This window comes from Colossoma macropomum, unplaced genomic scaffold (assembly GCF_904425465.1).
Source record: "Colossoma macropomum unplaced genomic scaffold, Colossoma_macropomum, whole genome shotgun sequence".
Taxonomy (NCBI): Eukaryota; Metazoa; Chordata; class Actinopteri; order Characiformes; family Serrasalmidae; genus Colossoma; species Colossoma macropomum.
The window spans coordinates 13629904-13651404 of NW_023494794.1; the positions used below are offsets into that span (position 1 = coordinate 13629904).

The 21501-nt window shown below is 39.1% G+C and overlaps 2 protein-coding genes across 3 annotated transcripts; one reads left to right on the forward strand and one right to left on the reverse strand.

The window, feature by feature from the left end:
• Positions 1 to 148: 148 nt before the first annotated feature.
• Positions 149 to 18899, reverse strand: prpf4 (PRP4 pre-mRNA processing factor 4 homolog (yeast)). 2 transcript variants are annotated; one of them, XM_036580286.1, is made up of 14 exons: positions 18735 to 18899; positions 18224 to 18423; positions 17766 to 17952; positions 17555 to 17642; positions 17349 to 17428; positions 17083 to 17176; positions 16898 to 16992; positions 16630 to 16688; positions 16386 to 16509; positions 9078 to 9167; positions 3559 to 3681; positions 2948 to 3055; positions 2718 to 2836; positions 149 to 831 (listed from the first exon to the last, which is right to left on the reverse strand). In XM_036580286.1, the coding sequence occupies exons 2-14, from the start codon at positions 18384 to 18386 to the stop codon at positions 638 to 640; spliced, it is 1524 nt and encodes a 507-aa protein (XP_036436179.1). In that variant the 5' UTR covers positions 18387 to 18423; positions 18735 to 18899; the 3' UTR covers positions 149 to 637. The 2 variants fall into 2 exon arrangements, with proteins under 2 accessions (XP_036436179.1, XP_036436178.1); XM_036580285.1 differs by having other exon boundaries at positions 18224 to 18426.
• Positions 18900 to 19079: 180 nt separating this feature from the next.
• On the forward strand, positions 19080 to 21466 carry cdc26 (cell division cycle 26 homolog). Its single transcript, XM_036580295.1, has 3 exons — positions 19080 to 19181; positions 19531 to 19643; positions 19722 to 21466. The coding sequence occupies exons 2-3, from the start codon at positions 19563 to 19565 to the stop codon at positions 19902 to 19904; spliced, it is 264 nt and encodes an 87-aa protein (XP_036436188.1). The 5' UTR covers positions 19080 to 19181; positions 19531 to 19562; the 3' UTR covers positions 19905 to 21466.
• The last annotated feature ends 35 nt before the right edge of the window (positions 21467 to 21501 follow it).

A 21501-nucleotide genomic window follows, 5' to 3' on the forward strand; every position in this document is an offset into this window, starting at 1 on the left:
CATGTAATCATGTATTTAAGATGAGAAAGCACAAACAAGATAGGAACAAAAGTCAAATGAAAATGTGTTCATGTGCATTTTTTAAATATGTGGCCCAACTGTAAAGATCAAATAAGGTACCAGTTTGCAAGTGCACTGAAAAACAAAATGTAGAAAGAATTATCAGTTTAATTAACAGATCAGATACTCAATAGATCTAAGTGGAACACAATGATCAGATTTTACTTATTCTAAAACATCATATGCGCAAGACAATTACAAACGTGTGTGCACCCATGCACCAACAGACAGTATAATTAATGTAACCTTATACTTTTGTCGGGTGGGTGGGGTTGGGGGGTTAAGAAGAGAATCAACAAAAAGAAAAAATATGCGAAGTTTGCATAAGAAAAATCCGAACATCTGTGTTGCTGGTCAATAAAAGTTACACAACACAAAAGGATGATGTACGCTATGTAAACATAAAAGGACTTTGAAATGTCCATCACGATCAATGCAGAGCAAAAAATACAAGCTATTTAGAGAAACTCAAACCCAATAGCGGTGGTAGGATCATGAACTTACGTATCCGTTCATGGTTTAATTAAAAACAGAAACATCAATTAGTCTCATGCATCCGCTCCAACACCCATTTTCCTCACTCAGACACCCAGAGTTTAAAGGTGCGGTCATAGGAGCAGGTGGCAATAAGCTGTCCATCAGGAGACATATCCAGCCCCATCACCTTTCCCTCATGCCCCGCCAGGGTCCTCAGTGGAGACCAGCCAGGGTGGGTCCACACTTTGGCCGTATTGTCATAAGCACCAGTCAGCAAGAAATGACCATCTATAGCTGGTAGAGATACAGTAGTTAAATGAATAACATATTCGTATACCTATATAGTAAGTGGAGCTGATATATATATATATCAGCTCCACTTACTATATAGGTGCACTTTGTAGTTTGACAATTACAGACTGTAGTCTATCTGTTTCTCTGCATACTGTTAGCCCCCTTTTACCCTGTTCTTCAGTGGTCAGGACCCCCACGGATCCTCACAGAGCAGGTACTACTTGGGTGGTGGATCATTCTCAGCACCGTAGTAACACTGACGTGGTGGTGGTGTGTTAGTGTATGTTGTGCTGGTATGAGGGGATCAGACACAGCAGTGCTGCTGGAGGTTTTAAACAGTGTCCACTCACTGTCCCTCTATTAGACACTCCTACCTTGTCAGTGCACCTTGTATCTATAAAGTCAGAGACAACAGGTCATCTGCTGCTGCACAGTTTGTGTTGGTCATCCTTTAGTCCTTCATGAGTGGTCACCGGACACTGCCCACAGGACGCTGTTGGCTGGATATTTTTGGTTGATGGACTATTCTCAGTCCAGCAGTGACACTGAGGTGTTTAAAAACTCCAGCAGCACTGCTGTGTCTGATCCACTTGTACCAGCACAACACACACTAACACACCACCACCACATCAGTGTTACTGCAGTGCTGAGAATGATCCACCACCCAAATAGTACCTGCTCTGTGAGGGTCCATGGGGATTCTGACCACTAAAGAACAGGGTAAAAGGGGGCTAACAAAGTATGCAGAGAAACAGATGGACAACAGTCTGTAACTGTAGAACTACAAAGTGCACCCATATAGTAAGTGGAGCTCTATATATATATATATATATATATATATATATATATATATATATATATATATATATATATACACACACACACACACACACACACACACACACATACATACATACATACACACACAGCCATTTTATTTGGTCCCCTCCAAAATTACTGGTAAAAAAAAAAAATGGTAAAATGAGTAAAAAGGGTTATGCTTGAAAGTTCCTAGAAACTCTTATCAGCTTAAAGTAAAATGCTTTGGATACATTTTCATTCTAAGGATTTCTAGGGGTGCCAATAATTGTGGCACATGGGGTTTGGTTAAAAATAATTATTTCTTGAGGGATTTTTTTCAAGATCAGAATAAATTTACTAATTTACTAGATTAAGCTAACCCTTTTTACTCATCATTACCAGGGATGCTAATAATTGTGGAAGGGACTGTATATCCAAAACAAGCAGTGAACTTTTGTATTTTCACTGTCCAAAAAAAAATGGCAACTTTACAAAAGAAGGCAAAACATTCTATATCTTAATTCCATATACTAAAATTTAATTACAAGCTATTTTAGAGCATTTCTATTGGTCTGTTCATCCTGAAATTTTCACACAATGTAAAGAGCAGCTGCTGTGCTCAAATGATATAAATAATAAAATAAAAATTAAAAAAAGGAGATACTTTTTTTTTGGACAGCGATATGTAATGTATGTAATTAACCAGTAATGGCCGAGTTTAATACTGAAACTTTGTAATAACTTTGTGAGGTAGCTTTTAGAGGCATTTAATGCTTTGAATGTTTAGTTCCCATCACCACCACTGTGAACAATTCTAATTCAGTATGTTTCTCGAGAATGGCGAATTTCAAATCAAACCATTTTGAACAACTTTGTATCTTAGATTTTTTTTAATAGCTCTGCATAATTAAACTGCTAAGTGGAATTCCATTTTAATCCCAAACATACTCCTCAGAACATAGCCACTATGAAGAGAGAGGGTACTGATAGGAAGAACAGAACCAGTTATTATTAATAGAAATGGAGATATGAGGTATATTAGGTATATTTTAAAAGTCTCCTTTTAATACTGCTGACAAACTTACGCTGGAATTTGACTGAAGACAACAGATTCTGGTGAGCAGGGATTGTGTATACACACTTTCTGTTCCGCAGGTCCCATACTTTACACGTGTTGTCCCCACTCCCTGTGGCCACATGAAAACTACAGACGACAAATTGTGGTATCATTACATCTTTACATGAATTATAATGCATGATAATTACAATTTATTTTGGCCAACTTAAAATCTTTATTCCCATAGTTCTGTCTTACCCATTTGGAGAGAAGTTGATCCCGTATATTTCTTTGAGATGCCCCTCCAGGAACATGACACAGCGACCAGTTCTCAAGTCCCATACGCGACCAAAGGAGTCCAGACCACTGGGCATATAAAGGATTGCCAAAGACAAAAGCTTAAATCTATGCAAACTCACTGAATAAGCAGTTTATTGTTGTGATTTACAGATTTTCTCAAATAAGAAGGATTTAATTCTTCCTGCAAACAATGTCTAGCCTATTTTTCCCACAAACAGAATGAATCAAATAATTGAAAGTGCTGAAACTCAAGTCTTTTAAAAGGAGCACAATAGAAAGCAAAATACTGTTGTTCCCCTTATGACCATGTGCACCGCCACACTAAGCTCAAAACGAGTTCTTTGCTGAACGCTGACTACAATTAGAGCGATCTGAAGCAAACCAGTGCACCTTTTATGAAAGTACTACAGCTCACCCTTTGTCTACACAAGACAACATTTTTTTATTTATGAATACCCTGAAATACAATGCCTTCAATGCACCTTCGCACCAGTGAGAATTTTTTTCTGTGCTTTGGCTAGCTGAGACGAAGCCATGGAGTGCATCAGTGTTCAATTTTAGGGACTCACCCAGTTCCTGCTAAGGAACCGTCAGGATGGAAATGCAGGTCATGAACACCTTTACTGTGGCCTTCTTGATGAAGAATCTCCTCCTGGACTTCAAGATCCCACAGTCGCCATGAGTTATCATAACTGGGGAGAAGAAAAGAAGAGGGAATAAAGGCAGGATTCCACGGTACAATTTTTCCCATGATAATCATGTCTCAAAAAAAAACAAAACAAAAAAAACTAATATATATATATATATATATATATATATATATATATATATATATATATATATATATATATATATAATAAAAAATTTTACTTACAGGTGCAGCCACAGTATCACAGATTTACCTAATCAAATGGGGATAGAATATGTATTACACTGTATTTCTGAGATGAAGAGATTTGATTTGTTTTCTATGAGCGTCGTTACTGTATTATGGCCATTAAAAATCTGCCAAGCTCAGTGTTATTTTCGAAACCCTCCAGTCACTGCTTAGCAATTGTTGCTGTCCACAATTTTTTCAGTATGTTAGCAGCACCCATCAAGTTTCTTCGGGGTTTTATGAGATTCAGTGTGGAAAAAGCGATGAAACTAAACAATCAGAAGTGAGATGTTCTCAGCTGACCTCAGAATACCTGTGGTTCGGCCCTAGACTTAACTGCCCGGTCTGTTGATCTCTGAGAGATGCTACACAGCACTGAGTACTAGAACAACTTTGACTTTTTGAGATATTCAGGTATGCAGCACACATGCTATAAGCTAACATAACATTTCTATGATAAAAATGTAAGTTTATGAACATTATTTACATATTATGCTTGTAAAATACAAACTCCATTACTTTTTCCCATTTGGAGCACTCACAACATTGCTAGCTAAATCAGCATGCTTTAGTCTAGTTCCTGTAGCTGCTCAGTTTAGGCTACTGGCTCCATAGTAGGCTATGTTAGTGATTAGGTGAGAAATTAAAGCTGTTTTTTGTACCTACACATAACATAATACTACTGGTATTAGAAAGTTTCCTGTTAACCAGCATATTAATGGTATAGTATCATGTAGCTAACATTATTAAGAAACCAGAAGGTACATTAGATTGTATTTTGTCTCATTAACTGTATGAGCAGCTGCCTTTTCCGTTAGCTGGGATTGGGTACAGAAAGCCTTTTATAACATATGTTTAATTTGTGCTTTTTCAGTAATCCAGCATGACAGAGCCCTAAGCTTAACCCCACTAAACACCTTTGGCTCAAGTTGGAACACTGATTGCGAGCTAGGACTTCTCATCCAAAATCAGTGTATGAAGTCACAAATGCTCTTTTGACTGAATGGGTACAAATTTTTATGGACACACTCCAAAATCTTGTAGAAAGCCTTCCTAAAAGAGTGGAGGCTGTTATAAAATTAAAGAGGGTGCCAACATCATATTATTGCCTAGGGTTTTGGAATAGGATGTCTAACAAGCTCATATAGGTATGATTATCAGGTGCAGGCCAACTTGGATCAGAATTTTAGTAAGGTCCATTTCGCAGAAATGTGACCTACATCTCATAGTGAATAAAATAACTGGCAAATATGAGTGTTACACCAACTGTAAGTTTCTCTTTTAAGTTTTTTAACAAGATTATTGCTCCTTTTTACCCATCCATAACTGTTATGCACCTTTTCCTTTCATTTGTTCCTTCCCCATCCCTGCATTCTTCCATGAAAAGCTATAACTGTTCCATAAACTGATTTAACTCCTACCCTGTTTAGGTTTATATAATTAATAATGTAACTATTTATTTTTACATTTATTTTCAGCTGAAGAGTCAATATTATAGTTATTGAAACCTGCACTAAATCAAATGATAGTTTAAAAATGATTTTATTTCATTTCGTTTTTGCACTATGGACACAGAACTTGTACAGTTTGCCCTGGTCCTCGCTCTACTTTTTTCTCTGCTTACGACCATGTCTAGAGATCCCGTACAGAGCCCTTTTGTGTACGGTAGGGATCAGCAAGCGAGTACCACAAGTGTACCACGTGCTGTTCACTGAGTCATGGCTAACTACGCTAACTCCGGACACGTTTATCACTTTGGACGGCTTCTAGCTCATACGGGCAGAAAGGACATCGGAGAGTGGCAAGAGGAAAGGAGGATGGCTGTCAGTATTTGTGAATGATAGATGGTGTAACTCTGGGCACATCACTATTAAGAAGCAAATCCGCTGTAAGGAAATTAAACTAGTAGCCATTAGCATGAGGCCGTTCTACCTACTGAGGGAATTCTCACACATGGGTACAAACTGCTTGCACATAGGGAGCCAGCTGTCAATCGCACAGTGAAGAAATGGTCTGGGGAGACTGAAGGGGCTTTGAAACACTGTTTTGACAACAGTGTGGGAAGAACTATGTGATCCTCATGGGGAGATCACTGACCGTTTCACACACTGTATAATTGACCATATAAACTTCTGTGTAGAGAACACTGTAAGCACCAACACTGTTCAGTGTTTTTCCAACAACAAACCTTGGATCAACCCTGATATAAAGGTTCTCCTGAAGGAGAAAAATAAGGCCTTTGGATCAGGAGACAAGAAACGTCAGGAGAAAAACACCATCAGTGGGATCTGGAAAAGCCTTAAAACAATTACTGGTCACAAGAAACCTGACCCCAAGGCTGTAGGGGACCAAAAGTGGGTGAATGATCCCAATCTGTTTTTCAATAGATTTAATCACTCACCTCCCCCCACACAGTTACCCCTGCTGCAACCCCCCTCTTTTGCACTCTCATTGTACTGCCCTGCCCCCTCTCCCACATTCACCCCCTCTTCATAACTCTCACCTCACAGCACCAGGCTCAAGTCTTGCGCAGACCAGCCGTGTGGAATAGTTGAACACAAGTTCAACATAAGCCTGAAGCTCAGGAGGATACCACAACTGTGGTAAACATCTTGTGTGGTACCAGTGCCAAAGACGCAGTACCCGAAGGACCTCAGCAGCTACAGACCACTGGCGTCGCACCTGTTGAAAACGCACCAGAGAGGCTGGTCCTTGCCCATCTCCACCCTCTGGTGAGCTCATCTATTGACCCACTTCAGTTCACCTGGCATTGGAGTGGATGATGTGGTTATCTACCTCCTACACAGAGCTGGAGAACATAGGGGTGGATCAACCTATCAAACTGTATTCTGGACTACCTCACCAGCTGACCATAGTGAGTGAGTGCACAGGACTGTGTGTCTGACATGGTGGTCAGTAGCACAGGGGCCCCACAGGGAACAGTCCTGGCACTGTTCCTCTTTACCCTGTAAACTGCAGACTTCGTGTACAGCTCATCAAACTGCCATCTACAGAAGTTCTCTGATGACTCTGCAATCATCAGACTCATTACAGATGAGGATGACAGCAAGTACAGAGAACTGACTCTGGAGGAACCACCTCCTGATCAATGCGGGGAGACCAAAGAGATGGTGGTGAACTTCCGCAGGCGCAGTCACCTTCCTCCACCAGTGAACATCCAGGGAATGGACACTGAGAGAGTGGACTCTTATAAGTAACTGAGTTTTCACCTCAACAATAGACTGGACTAGTAAATAACATTAGTGCACTCTATAGGAAAGGCCAGAGCAGACTCTACCTGCTTTGGAGACTGAGGTCGTTTGGAGTGCAGGGGGCACTCCTGAACTCCTGAGGACCTTTTTTGACACCATGGTGGTATCAGCCATCTTTTATGAAGTGGTCTGCTGGGGTAGCAGCATCTCAACTGTGGACAGGAAGAGACTTGACAGACTTATTAAAAGGGCCAGCTCTGTCTTGGGAAGCCCCATAGACCCAGTGCAGGTGGTGGGAGACTGGAGGATGTTAGCCCGACTAGCATCCATGCTGGAGAACAGCTCCCACCCCATGCATAAGACTCTGGCAGCACTGGCCAGCTCCTTCTTTCCTGCTGCTGTTAGACTGTACAACCAGCACTGCTCCCAGCAGAACCCTCCTCCACCCCCCATTAGACCTCACACACCTACAGCACATAAGCTGTGAATTCATCACCATTTCCTGTGTGCAATATAATCAATAATTCATGTGGAATACTTGTAAAATATCTCTATAGTGTAAAGATTTTTTTTTGCTTTTCTGTTTATGGGTCATTCTACAGAAACGTCCACTTTTCTATCTATCCATAGGTGTCACTGGTGTTACCAATCCTCATTGGTGTTACACATAAAGATAACACCGGTGACGTTTTTAATGAAAAATGCATTTTACAAAATGGCTACTACAAAGCATCAAACCACACGTTGTCAACCATGGAATATTCACTAAAATATGTAATTTAATCCACTAAAAGCTTCGTATGAAATCATGGGCTAAATGAGAAAATTTGAAAGAACACAGTGGACTTAGCATGTGCTTTTTTCATAGATCCTCAGAAAATAGGTTAATGGAAGTCAAGTGATGTCATCAGTGTGATTTTTATTTCAAAATAAGAGTTTTTTTTTTAAATACGCAGTAACACCAGTGACACGACTCCTGGGGACAACAATTTTCATTATATATTTTATAATAATTATTTGGCATTTGTTTTCTTTATGTCATTTAATTTATATATTCCATAGTCATGTATAGATTATTTTTTTCTTCAAAATATGGCACTTTACACATGACTGTGGGGACAAGCACTTCTGTGGTGCTTAGAATTCTAGATAATTGATTTAAAAAACAATAATGCTAAATTGATGGCTAAAGAAGGTGTAGCTGTTAAAATAACTTATTGTTTTATTTTAAAATATAAATAAACTGTAACCTTAACATGTTTTTTAAGTGTAATATCTGTAAACACTAGGGACACAAAAATCAATGTTTCTGTAGAATGACCCTACTATGTTTATACTGTTAATTCCTGACCTTTCCAATGTATAATGTAAATCAGTACTTCATGTGCAATATTCCATGTGCAATTTGGGTAAAATATCCTTGCAGTGTAAACATTTTTGCTTTTTTATTTATAATTATGTTGTTAATTTTTGTGAAGGACAGACCTTATATTTGTCATCTTCTTTTTTCACCTTTAGTATATGCATATACATACAGCAACAAGTAACAAACTGTATTTTACATTATGGTTTTAACTGTAATTTTGGTTTCTGTGATTGAACTCGTCTGATCTTTTTCAGGCCCTAATCCTCAGGTTTTCAATGTCAGCACTTAAGGAAAAAAAAAATCCCTCAGACCTCCCTCACTTATCAAAGGTAGAGTAGGGGCAGGTGTTCACAGAATGCAGGTGGGGGGGCAAATGCAGTTCAGAGAAGGTAAACAAGTCTTTCATAACTTCTGCTGTTGTCGGTCATCTGAATTTGCCAAAGGGTAAGAAGTTTGCATCACTGTCTTCAGTACGACCCATTCTACCGACAGTGTTTGTCTATGGAGATTGCATGGTTATGTGCTTGAGTTTATACACTTGGGTGTAGCTGTAACACCTGAACTCAATAATCCGGGGTCCGCATACTTTTATATAGTGTAGGTCTAGCCTAAGATTCTTCATCAGGTACTCACCATGCTGTGCCCAGAAACCGGCCAGAAGGGTGCCATGCTACTCGAGCCACCCTCATGGAGTGGCCCTCAATGTCTGCAACGGGCTCATCACTACAGAGAAAGAAGCAGTAAGAGTCAGTATTATTTTATTCAACTTCACTGATAAGAGGAACGATTCACTGCTACTGATCAAAACAATCAACTCTCAAACTGCTCCATCACAGTCTAAGAAATTCAAATATTTATTCCCACTGAAGCTTTACCTAAGAAAACTAATACATCTACAATGGCAGCCAGCCACTCCTGGGGGCAAGACAGCAAGGAGCATTGCCTGCCACTATTTACCAAGGGACAGCAAACTTTACAGTGTTACAGGCAATAAAAGCCAAAACATATGAGGCTATGCAATAAACATTTTAGTCCAGAGGACTGTGAATATGACCCGCAAGAAGAGTTAGGGTGTTCCACCAAGATGTAAACTGGAAGAAACTGCCTTCAAGTTTGGGTTTTTGGAATGTGAAGGATTTGGCGACAAAGACATTATCATCTAAAACACTTTGTGAAATACTTCAATACAGGTCAGACCTCTGCCACCTTTATCAAATTTTTGATGACTTTGTGGTGGTTGGGTGCATTAGGAACGGGTGGGAAGGAGAATATAGAAACCTTGTGGAAAGCTTTGTTGAGTGGAGTATGAGGAACCACCTGCTCCTCAATGTGACCAAGACCAGGGAGATGGTGGTGGACTTCAGAAGGAAGAGTACCACAATCAGTCCCATTACCATCATGGGTCAGAACATTGAGCTGGTAGACACCTACAAATATCTGGGTGTCCTGCTTGACAACAAATTGGACTGAAGGGCCAACACAGAGGCTGTGTACAGGAAGGGGATGAGCAGACTCTACTTTCTGAGAAGGCTCAGGTCCTTTAATGTGTGCACCAAGATGTTTGTGATCTACCAGTCTGTTGTTGCAGGTGCGGTCTTCCTTGCAGCAGACTGCTGGGGAGTCTGCAGCATCAGAGCAGGAGATGCAAAAAAGCTCAACAAATTGATCAAGAAGGCTGGCTCTGTCTTGGGTTGCTCACTGGATGGTTTTGAGGTAGTGGTTGAAAGGAGGTCACTTAATAAACTCACTGCTATCTTGAACAGTACATCACAGCCCCCCATGACCTACTGGTCAGACAGCTGAGCACCTTCAGCAACAGACTCATTCAGCTCCGCTGTAGCAAGGAGCAGTACAGGAGATCGTTTTTACCAACAGCAATTGCACTGTACAACACCTCACCGCTGTGCCACGACATTACTGTATACTGAGCCACTAACAGGCTCATTGGGCACCAGCTGGACATTATGTTGCATCTCTCCACTCATATTACTATGCACTGCCACTTTGTTTACACATCTATACATACTTCATATTGAACTGCCACTTTGTTTATATGTCCACAAATTTTGCACATTGCACTGTCACTTTGTTTATGCATCTATAAATGTCATACTGCACAACTGTTGACATAGGTTATCGTTACAGTACATAGTCACTAGTTCATTCACTGGAGGGGACATGCACTACTGCATTGTCAACTGCATAGTATTTATCCAATTTACTTCTCATTTTTGTACTGCACATTATTAGGGTTCAAGCATGCAATGCATTTAACCCTATTGTAATTGTCAAGATTTTTCTTCATATTCTTTTTCTTCCCTGAAACGGAACGCGCAGCCCAAACCGTAAGTCCTAGAGACTTAAAACTTGGTCAATAGGTAGTACTCCCTCCCGCTACTACTTTTGCAAACTAGTCCTACAATTTTTGACTGATTCTCATTTATTTGGTGTCAAAAAATTCAGAAGAGCCTGAAGGACAATAATTATCAAAAACATTGAGTTTTCTAAATAACATGGCTGTCATATGCACATGAACCCATCTAGATAAATTCAAAATAATTCAGAGTTAAAAATTTAAAATTCTGTAACTCGACAACCCTTCAGCCAAAAAATTTAAAACTTCAGACACATTTGTAAGATGATTCTGAGGTAGCCATTCGATTTTTGTACGCATGTCATTAGGGGGCGGAGTTAATGCTACATGGCTGTTTCTCAGCATCCGTACATCCGATCAGGCTGAAACTTTGCAGATACCATCTGTTGGCCAGACTATAAGTGAATCCATAAGGACAATTTGATTAACTGAAGTATGTGGTCGCCATCGGCCAATCAGCATTTAGCAGGCTTTTGACTGGCTTACCATTGACCAATCATCTTGAAACTTGAATGATCTCTACATATAGCCACTTTCTAACAACCAATCAAGTTTGAAAAAATTTGACCACTGGGGGGAGCTATTCATAAAAATTAACATATTACATATTACTGTTTTATTAAAACATTGTTTGAAAATCCTTGTGTATCATATGTAGTATGTTATTCCAAACAATATTGCAAATGCATATTTATTACAAAACTGCATAGTTTTTTTGTAATCAGTTTTTTCGAACTAGTCCCTGGATTTTGATCCAATCTTTTCGAACTTGGTCTGGAAAAATTCTTTAGCATATGTAGGTAAATAATTATCAAAAACATGTTGACTTTTCTACTCAGGGTCGTGTGGATCAATCAATTAATTACTGCGACCATGGCATTGTTAGCTTGATTAGCTATAACTCAGTCATTGGTCGCATCATGTCCAAACTTTCAGGATTGTTACATATTTGGACTGTAATGGTGTCTGCCAAGTTTGGTCCAGATTGGCCTTTAGGGGGCGCTTTAGCACTCAAAAACACTTAAAAATCAATTAAAATGCTATTACAATGTTATTACAAGGTCAACATATAAACAAATGGTGCCATACGACTCAGGTCACTCACATGAACAACTTTCTAAGTACATGTTCTGTCTCAAATTGTACTGTTTGTCTTGTATTTTGGCTTATTCATTCGAAGACTACATTATACGAAGGCTTATTATACAAAGGTCAAAAGGTCAATCTGACCAAAACTTGGTAAACATCTTTGGATATGGTCCCTGATCAAGAATCATACCATATTGTGGCCTTTTCACTAATTCTGACCCACTTTCACTGAGCTCATACTTTACTTTAGTCCTGTGTTTCTATTTTTCATCTTTTTCAACTTTACTCATATTTTTGCCTGTAACTTTCGATCAGAGTGAGATAGAGACAAAATTAACAAACCTATTCTTGCAAACTAGTCTCTAGATTTTTGGCCAATTTTCCTCAAATTAGTACCATCAGATTCAGAAGACACTGATTCTCAATAATTATCAAAAACATTTTGACTGTTCCGCTCAGTGTATTGAGGATCAATCAATTAATTACTGCAAACATGGTATTGCTAGCTTGATTTGCTATAACTCAACAGTAATTGGTCAGATAATCTCCAATCTTTAAGGATATTTACATATTTAGACTTCAATGGTGTCTGCCAAGTTTGGTCCAGATTGGCCTTTAGGGGGCGCTTTAGCACTCCAAAACACTTAAAAATCAATTAAAATGCTATTATAATGTTATTACAAGGTCGACATATAAACAATTGGTGCCATGTGACTCAGTCAACTAAGATGAACAACTTTCTAATTACATGTTATGTCAAAAATTGCACTGCTTGTCTTTTATTTTGGCTTATTCATTCAAAGATTTCACTATACAAAGGCTTATTATACAAACGTCAAATAGTCATTCTGACCAAAACTTGGTGAATGTCTTTGGATATGGTCCCTGATCAAGAATGATACCATACTGTGGCCTTTTCACTAATTCTGACCCACTTTCACTGAGCTCCTCACACCAATAGGGCCTCTTATGAGTGCACTGGGCCTCATTATGGCCTACATCAAATCAAAGGCTTAGATACAGAACCAATCCACTGTGCAAGTGCAACTTCTTGGATGTTCTACAAAACAGTGTAGATCAGTACATATGAATGCAAACCTATATTGTGTTTAAAACACCACTGCTTGTTGTTTATGGCAACTGAAGGCCTTTTGATGAACTGACTTCCTATTAGTTCTATTCACTCTGCCTATGAATAAGACCCATAGCTTGAGGCCTTTTTAGGCCTAATGGGCTAAACCTGCAGGAGGGCCCATACTGCTGTTGCATGCTTGAACAGCATCATTGCCGCTTGCGGCTATATTTTATTATTTATCTTTACTTTGTTTATGCATCTGTAATTAGCATACAGTAATACTTTGCTTCTGTTCATTTTGCTCTTGTTTTGCTCTTTACTGTGTTTTGTACTGCTGCAATATAAGAACTTCCTTCTGGGATTAATAAAGTGATCTACCTATCTATCTATCTATAAAACATGGCTGAGTCTGAGGTGAGTGCTGCTTTTCTGCTAACGGTTGCAGCTGGATAATTAACTTTATCAGCAGAAAGACAAAGTGCCCTCCACAGTGTCTGTGACAGTTTGCCTCTGTACACCACAGTTTGGTGTACACAATTTGTACTTAAACAATTCATATGTGGTTAAAGGACACCATTTCAGATTTCAAGACAGTATTTCTATACGTTTTATTTTTAACATGCTGAAACCCTAGGCTTATCAATTTTTTTGTAGCATTATTAAGAGAAAAGAGACTGGAAATAGAGCTGAGTAACCATAAAGGGACTGGTAGGTGTAGTGTGTGGTGGTGTCATGGCCTTGACCTGTAAGGCTGCAAAAGGTACTGGTTCAATCATCTTTATAGATGATGTAACTGCTGACAGCCGAATTAAAAACAATAATGAGGCGTATAGAAACATCTTATCAGCTGAGGATCTGGAAAAGGCCTTCAAACTCACCAGACAGTGCTTCATCCTACAGCAAGACAATGATCCAAAATGTACTGCTAAAGCAATCCTCGAAATTTACAAAGCTAAAAACTGTAATGTTTTTAACTGGACATGTAAGTCACCAGATCTAAATCCTACTGAGCTTACCCTTCATATGCTTAAGAAAAATGTAAGGGGTCTAGCCCCTGAAACAAGCAGGAGCTAAAGACGGCTGCAGCTGCAGTACAAGCCTGGCAGAGAATCACCAGAGAAGACACTCAATACCTAGTAATGTCGATGAGTCAAAGACTTCAAGTAGTCAAAGATATCTCAAGGATATGCAGCAAAGTACTAAACAAATTTACTGTACATACCACTACTATGTCCCAAACATTATGGTGCTTTGAAATGGGGGGCTGACATTTCTACAGGGCAAAGCTAACATGTATAAAAAAAATTATTAAAATCTGAGAATGTGCACTTTAATCACGTGAACTGTCTCATTACAAATTTAAAACTAGAGTACAGAAGCAAATACAAAAAACGTTCCTTGTCACAAACATTATTGAGAGCACTGTATTTTTCTTATATTTACACACACTATATTGCCAAAAGTATTTGCTCATCTGCCTTCACACGCATATGAACTTGAGTGACATACCATTCTTAATCCATAGGGTTTAATATGATGTCGGCCCACCCTTTGCAGCTAACAGCTTCAACTATTCTGGGAAAGCTTTCCACAAGGTTTAGGAGTGTGTTTGTGAGGTCAGACACTGATGTTGGACGAGAAGGCCTCGCTCGCAGTCTCCGCTCTAATTCATCCCATAGGTGTTCTACCGGGTTGAGGTCAGGACTCTGTGCAGGCCAGTCAAGTTCTTCCACACCAAACTCGCTCATCCATGTTTTTATGGACCTTGCTTTGTGCACTGGTGCGCAGTCATGTTGGAACAGGAAGGGGCCATCCCCAAACTGTTCCCACAAAGTTGGGAGCATGAAATTGTCCAAAATCTCTTGGTATGCTGAAGCATTAAGAGTTCCTTTCACTGGAACTAAGGGGCTGAGCCCAACTCCTGAAAAACAACCCCACACCATAATCCCCCCTCCACCAACTTTACACTTGGCACAATGCAGTCAGACAAGTACCGTTGGCAACCGCCAAACTCAGACTCGTCCATCAGATTGCCAGGTGGAGAAGCGTGAATCGTCACTCCAAAGAACAGGTCTTCACTGCTTTAGAGTTCAGTAGCGGCGTGCTTTACACCACTGCTTTCGATGCTTTGCACTGCACTTGATGATGTAAGGCTTGGATGCAGCGGCTCAGCCATGAAAACCCATTCCATGAAGCTCTCTACGCACTGTTCTTGAGCTAATCTGAAGGCCACATGAAGTTTGGAGGTCTGTAGTGATTGACTCTGCAGAACGTTGGCAACCTCTGCGCACTATGCGCCTCAGCATCTGCTGACCCCACTCTGTAATTTTACGTGGCCTACCACTTCGTGGCTGAGTTGCTGTCGTTCCCAATCACTTCCACTTTGTTATAATACTACTGGCAGTTGACTGTGGAATATTTAGTAGCGAGGAAATTTCACGACTGGACTTGCTGCACAGGTGGCATCCTATCACGGTACCACGCTGGAATTCACTGAGCTCCTGAGAGTGACCCATTCTTTCACAAATGTTTGTAGAAGCAGTCTGCATGCCTAGGTGCTTCATTTATACACCTGTGGCCATGGAAATGATCAGAACACCTGAATTCAACGATTTGGATGGGTGAGTGAATACTTCTGGCAATATAGTGTATTCCCTTTACTTTTATATTTCCTTAGGTACATGATCCTCCATCATTGTATGTGCATTGGATGCTTCAGAAAAACAGTCTGCATTTCATGGATGACTAAAGTTGAGCAGTAAGTATTTGTTTGACCCCTGATGTCAAGAGCTGCTAAAGGATACAAGAATAAATCCTGCCTGGTTACATTTGCAGATTGCTTCCTTGTCTTGAATGAAGTTTTGGAGCTCTGTATTTTGGTTCCAATATTTAGTTAGACTTCTGTATGGACCCAGAAAGCTGTTGTGGTCTAGAAATCATTTATCAGGAGTTCTGTATGGGGCTGCCGTCCAGGTGGTAGTTAATTTGTTTGCAATCTGTGAGTATGTGTGTGTCTCTCTGCGAGTTACCCTGAAAGATCATTTGACATTTGGGATGCAAGTTACTATTTTTTGAAAATCCTCCACTGAGTGAAAACTGGACAAAACATATTGACATACTGCTCTGCCTCTTGCAGTTTAAAGCTGAACTGTGGGGACTAGTGCTAGCTGTGCACAAACAAAAGGATTTTAAAATCATTCTTCTTCTGTCATAAATGTTCTCCTGGAGACATAGATATGTAAAATTGGTGTCTCTTTAAAAACTGTCTCTTTAATCTTAAGAGCCCAATCTAAACAAGTTTTAGCCCAGCTCCAGTTCTGGAACCCCACTTCCACTGAACAATATAAGTCTCAAACTAATCCTAACTGCAAACAAAGAAACAAATATGTATTCACTCACAAACCTGTCCAAACTCCACAATTTAACAGATCCATCTGCAGCACAGGAAGCCATGTTGACATCTGACTTCTTGAGAGTGAGTGTGGCCTGTGGATGGAAGCTAATGGCTCCAACATTTGTATTGTGACCTACAACGAACAATACTAACACTCAGCATTTCTATATACATTTGCCATCTAAATGCCAAGCTCCGGCATACTGGTGTAATGAGATTTTTTATTTATTTTTTTTTAAATGTATTCACTTACCCCTTAATGTACGAACGAGGCTGCAGTCTGGGACATTCCAGAGCTTGCATAGACCGCTCCTAAATTTGACAAAGAAATAATTATATATATATATATATATATATATATATATATATATATATATATATATATATATATATATATATATATATATATCTATTAAACTCAAAGAAAAGTACTTTTTGCTCTCATTCAGACACCTATCGTGACTCATTCAACGGAATGTACACGTATGCAATGTTATTAAAATACATATTGAAAAACACACCAAGATGCAGTCACCAGCAGTTTGGAGTTAGGGCTGAACTGGCAATAGGATATTGGGCGATCATCTCCAATCTGACTGCAGAAGTTGTTCAGGTTCTGATGAAAAAAAAGAAGTAATTGCCATGTTTTAAGTGTTACATTGTTAATTAGGTACTACACTACACCAGAACAGTAATACTACCCTACCCTGAGAGCCTTGTGAAGCTCTTGCTGCCGTACTGTGCGTGTAGATTCCGGAATATCTTTTAGAGCACGTGCAGTGTCTAACCTCTTTACAGCTCTGAAAACATACAACACCAAATCTTTATCTTTATCTTAGCATATAATAAACAACGTATGGGACTTCTGGAGCAAATGTGTGCTTGTTATCACTTTGAAGAAAACAAAATGTTAAACAAATTGGTTTCTTTTGAGCATATTTTTATATACATTCACTTCCGAGTTGTGCTTACCTGGGTAATGAGTATTTTGCTAGCCAGAGCCGTGCGTCCTTCAGAGTCTCGGGGCCCTCATGGTACCATGTCTGCTGAGACTAAACAAAAAATAAAAAGAGGCTGCAGTATCCTGGAGGTTTGGCAACAGTACATTTTCCATTGCAGTAATAGCTTACGAGGGTCACCCCTGATATATGTGATGACTGAGAAATAAGTTTCCATACGTCCTCCTGGGAACGCTTTGCTTTCTCTTCATCCTTCTTAGATTTCTTCAGGGCATCAGGACCTACTACTGATAAGATATTTCGCAATCTGTGAAAAGAAATATTTGATTAATTGATGGGTTTAAAAATCATACACTCAAGGGAGACAACAAATACACAAGTAAGCATGATTCAGGCTTTAGTGATAATTACGGTTGCACTACAAGCTCACCTCTCTCGTCTCTCAGCAGGGCCCTCGCCAAACAGTGTAATTGGCTCTCCAAGAGCACGCAGACAAGCTTTGACTTCAGTGTCATCAGTAGAGACTGTAATTTGTCGGGCTCTTTTCCTGCGCTCAAATTCAGCCAACACCTCTGCCTGCCGCTCATTCACACGATCCTCTATCTCCAGTGACTCACCTGAAAAGTAATCAAGTTACTACAAATAAATCGCACGGCTAAGAAAAAAGAAAAAGTTACATTAAATATCACCAAGTTATATCACTAACTGCCAAGATAAGGAAAAGTAGTCATTACTGACTTCACAAGACATCTGAAATACTTCCCTAATATTTTAGCTATTAGAAAGATAATATGTTAACAAATCAATTCTTAATCATTTCTCTGATTTCATCAGCAGCACCACCAAGGCTATTTCTTTACATACAAGGTAGCTCAGACGTCTTCTTACCAGAGGAGATGTTAATATTGCCAGCCTCAATACCAGCCTTAATGGCGTCTTTGCCTGAGGCAGTGGCTCCCTCTCTTCCAAGACGCTCCTTCTCCTTTTCTTCAATACTTCCATAAAAGATCCGCGACTTTTTCACCACTGGAGCTTCATCCTCATCCGACATCTTTAATGGACTATTTTTCTACTGAGGTCAGCACAACCTGCTGAAAAAAAAAAAAATACATGGTTATAAAAACAGCACTGCAGGTTTGTCGAGTAAATTAACTCAGGAGGTAAGACTTCCAAGACAAACTAAACCCGGAAACTACGGTACACCATTTAAACCAAGTACTTCTCAAACATTTTGTAAAACCAAGTGCAGAGAGTTGATGACCGCATAAATGGCTAACGAAAGAAAACCTTAAACTACGAAAACGGCTCCAGCAGCAACCTGGCCTGAGCTGCAGAGCAAGTTAACTAATTGAACTAAAGTTTTAATGTGCGTTACAAAACTAATAATTCAGTTTCCTACCCCACGCCACCTCCAGTCAGTTGAAACAATATTAACAATATGTTTTCATTAAGTTTGCACTGTAATGTTAGTTAATACATATTGCTAGCTAAACGTAGCTCTCCACGACAAATGCTCCGCGATATGTGTGGCGCACAGGAACTTGTCATAGACCATAGAAGAAAGCTTGTATCTCGTAGTGACATCTAGTGGAGACAAACCTTAGAATTCATGTAAAGTTTGGTTTCTGTGAGGCAAAAGTGTGTGTGTGTGGCTCTAAGGGACATTTTTGCAACTTTCTTCACGTATTTTCCACATACAAAAAGTGCAATGTATATTGTTATATTTCAACATATAGGCTCATCAAAAATTAAACACTACATTTCCCAGAAACCCACAAGCAACTTCCGGCCCGAGCCCGAGTCACCGACCGATGTTTTAAGTTAAGACAACGCTTTTTTCCTTAAGGTTCGTTTGAAAATACTAATATTATATTAATACATACATATTATACAACTCTTAGATTAACAAGCCTGTCGAGATATATTTATAATAACCTTACTGAGTTCTACGCAGAGATGGCGTTAATAATTTAGCTAACTTGCTGTTACATGCATTTAACAAAATGTTCATGTTAGAGCTGTTGCCATGACCAAATATTTGTTGGCTATCATTCAATCTGCCAACGTTATATTGTTTTGCGGACATTTACCAAGCTAATTTGCGGGCTCGGTTGCACTTTATCGCCAGTGCTGTGCTGCACTATTATTTTCTAGCGAAAACTGTTGTATGGTAACAATACATTGTGTATTTTTAGTTGACTTACATCCAACCAAGTCACCTACCAGGATGCTTCGCCGAAAGCCAACACGTCTGGAACTGAAGCTGGATGACATGGAAGAGTTCGAGTGTGTGAAGAAAGAGCTTGAGGTAGGTTAGTAATATCGCCGACCTATAAACAAATAAGTCTCAGATACGTAAAACCTCATTTTATATTGCTTTTTACAGAGTCGAAAGAAACAGCGAGATGAGGTGGATGTGGTTGGCGTTCCAACGTCCAGCGAGATGAGCGGTGCTTCAGGGGGTGGAGAGGGGAAAACCAGAGAACAGATGATCCACGAGCGAATTGGATACAAACCTCACCCAAAGCCAAACACCCTACCATCGTTATTTGGAAACCTTCAGTTTTGAACTACTAACTAAATTAAGTATGCAGTCGTGCCATTTTTCATCACACAGACTTTAAACTAGCCTGCTTTACTATGAGAACCATACAACTCCATTTTGTACAGATTCACTTGCAAAGTGCAAATGCACATTTTTTTCTTGCTTCTCTTATTTGTTACTGATAAAGAGCATTTCCTTCCAAATATGAGTAAACACGGAGCAGTACTTTTTGGTTCTGAAACCAGTTGCAATTTCAGTCACTAATAATACTGATCTGTCAGTCTTTTTCTATACAAAACAAGGTCTTCGGAAGTCACATCAATTATGCTTTTAATTACATTCCATTTTCATTTTCTTAATCGATTACAGCACTGTATGTCAAACTACACAAATATGACAGGATTGTAAACAGTTAACACTGATGCTGCACTTGATTTAAAGCCATATTCCTACTGATACTTGATCAGCATATTTCAGCACTTACTTGGTTACCAAAATCTAATTCCAGTTATTCTCTAATTAATTAAACCTAGTATTAAGGAGGATGACTTGCAAATCCAGCTTGTACAAAACACAATATCTTAAATTATAAAATAACTATTAAAACTAAAACAAAATCAACATAACAGAATTATCAGTTGAGCATTTTCTAGTGAACACACTTCCATGTCGAAGTACTTAATGCCTGTAAAAATGTTTCTGACTGTGCCTTTTTTCTGACTGATAAGGCAGATATCTAGTTGAGGACTTGCATTAGTTAGCTAATCCAACAGGAAAAAGGCACACTTCAGCGATTAGGAAGAAGAACCACAAAACAAATTGTTGAAAATAGGTGAGGCCCATTTCTTGCAATAAGGAATGCACGAGTTACATATTAATACCATCGATTTTCAGAGAATTTTACACCTTTTGTCATTATAATTTTTTGGCTAGTTACATAAAACCTAATGATGTGGAAAAAATAAAAATTAAATTGCAAAAAATTGTGAGATATATGTCTTATAGTTTACAGTAGCAGAATGTTATAAAAAGGAATCTTAAAGGAAACACTGGCATCAGAGATATAGTCTACATTTCACCATTCTGTTTTTACTTAATATACTCCATAGGGAGCAAATTTTAGATGCTGCTCTGTAAAGCCAACCAGATGGGATCACCTCTTTCTCTCAAGAGGCCTCATTTCACCGACCACTCTTAAGAAGAATTTTCTTCTTAAAAACACACTTATGCAGTTTTCTGAAGTTTCTGACTTTCATCCATGTTTTCTTATTTAGGATTTGTTCTTAGCTAAGAACAGAATCTACACACACTCAAAAGCACAAAGGTGTGAACAATTCTGCGATTTAACATGTCAAGGATCTGAGAGAGACTTTTTCCAAGGGGCCCGTCTCAAGAACACATTTAAGAAAAAAACTTAAATGAAGATATTGGTGAATGAGGCCCAATGTATGTGTGCACACAAAGAGTTGATGGTCATAAGCCAAGTTTAAAAGTATTATTCAGCCCTGCAGTGTTCTGTCTTAGCAACACTCTTTGTCGTTGATTAACCTCAAAAGACATTTCAGCAATTCCACAAATACAAAGCAGACTTACAACTCTAATCAGGTGTTACTAATGCACA

Excerpts from the sequence above, each read along its gene's own strand:
- prpf4 (XM_036580286.1), bottom strand. The coding sequence starts at position 18,386 with ATGTCGGATGAGGATGAAGCTCCAGTGGTGAAAAAGTCGCGGATCTTT. Across the intron at positions 17,177-17,348 it reads GCAAAATACTCATTACCCAG|AGCTGTAAAGAGGTTAGACA; the intron begins GTAAGCACAACT and ends GTATGTTTTCAG. Across the intron at positions 832-2,717 it reads GTCTTCAGTCAAATTCCAGC|CTATAGATGGTCATTTCTTG; the intron begins GTAAGTTTGTCA and ends TATCTCTACCAG.
- cdc26 (XM_036580295.1), top strand. The coding sequence starts at position 19,563 with ATGCTTCGCCGAAAGCCAACACGTCTGGAACTGAAGCTGGATGACATG. Across the intron at positions 19,644-19,721 it reads GTGTGAAGAAAGAGCTTGAG|AGTCGAAAGAAACAGCGAGA; the intron begins GTAGGTTAGTAA and ends TGCTTTTTACAG.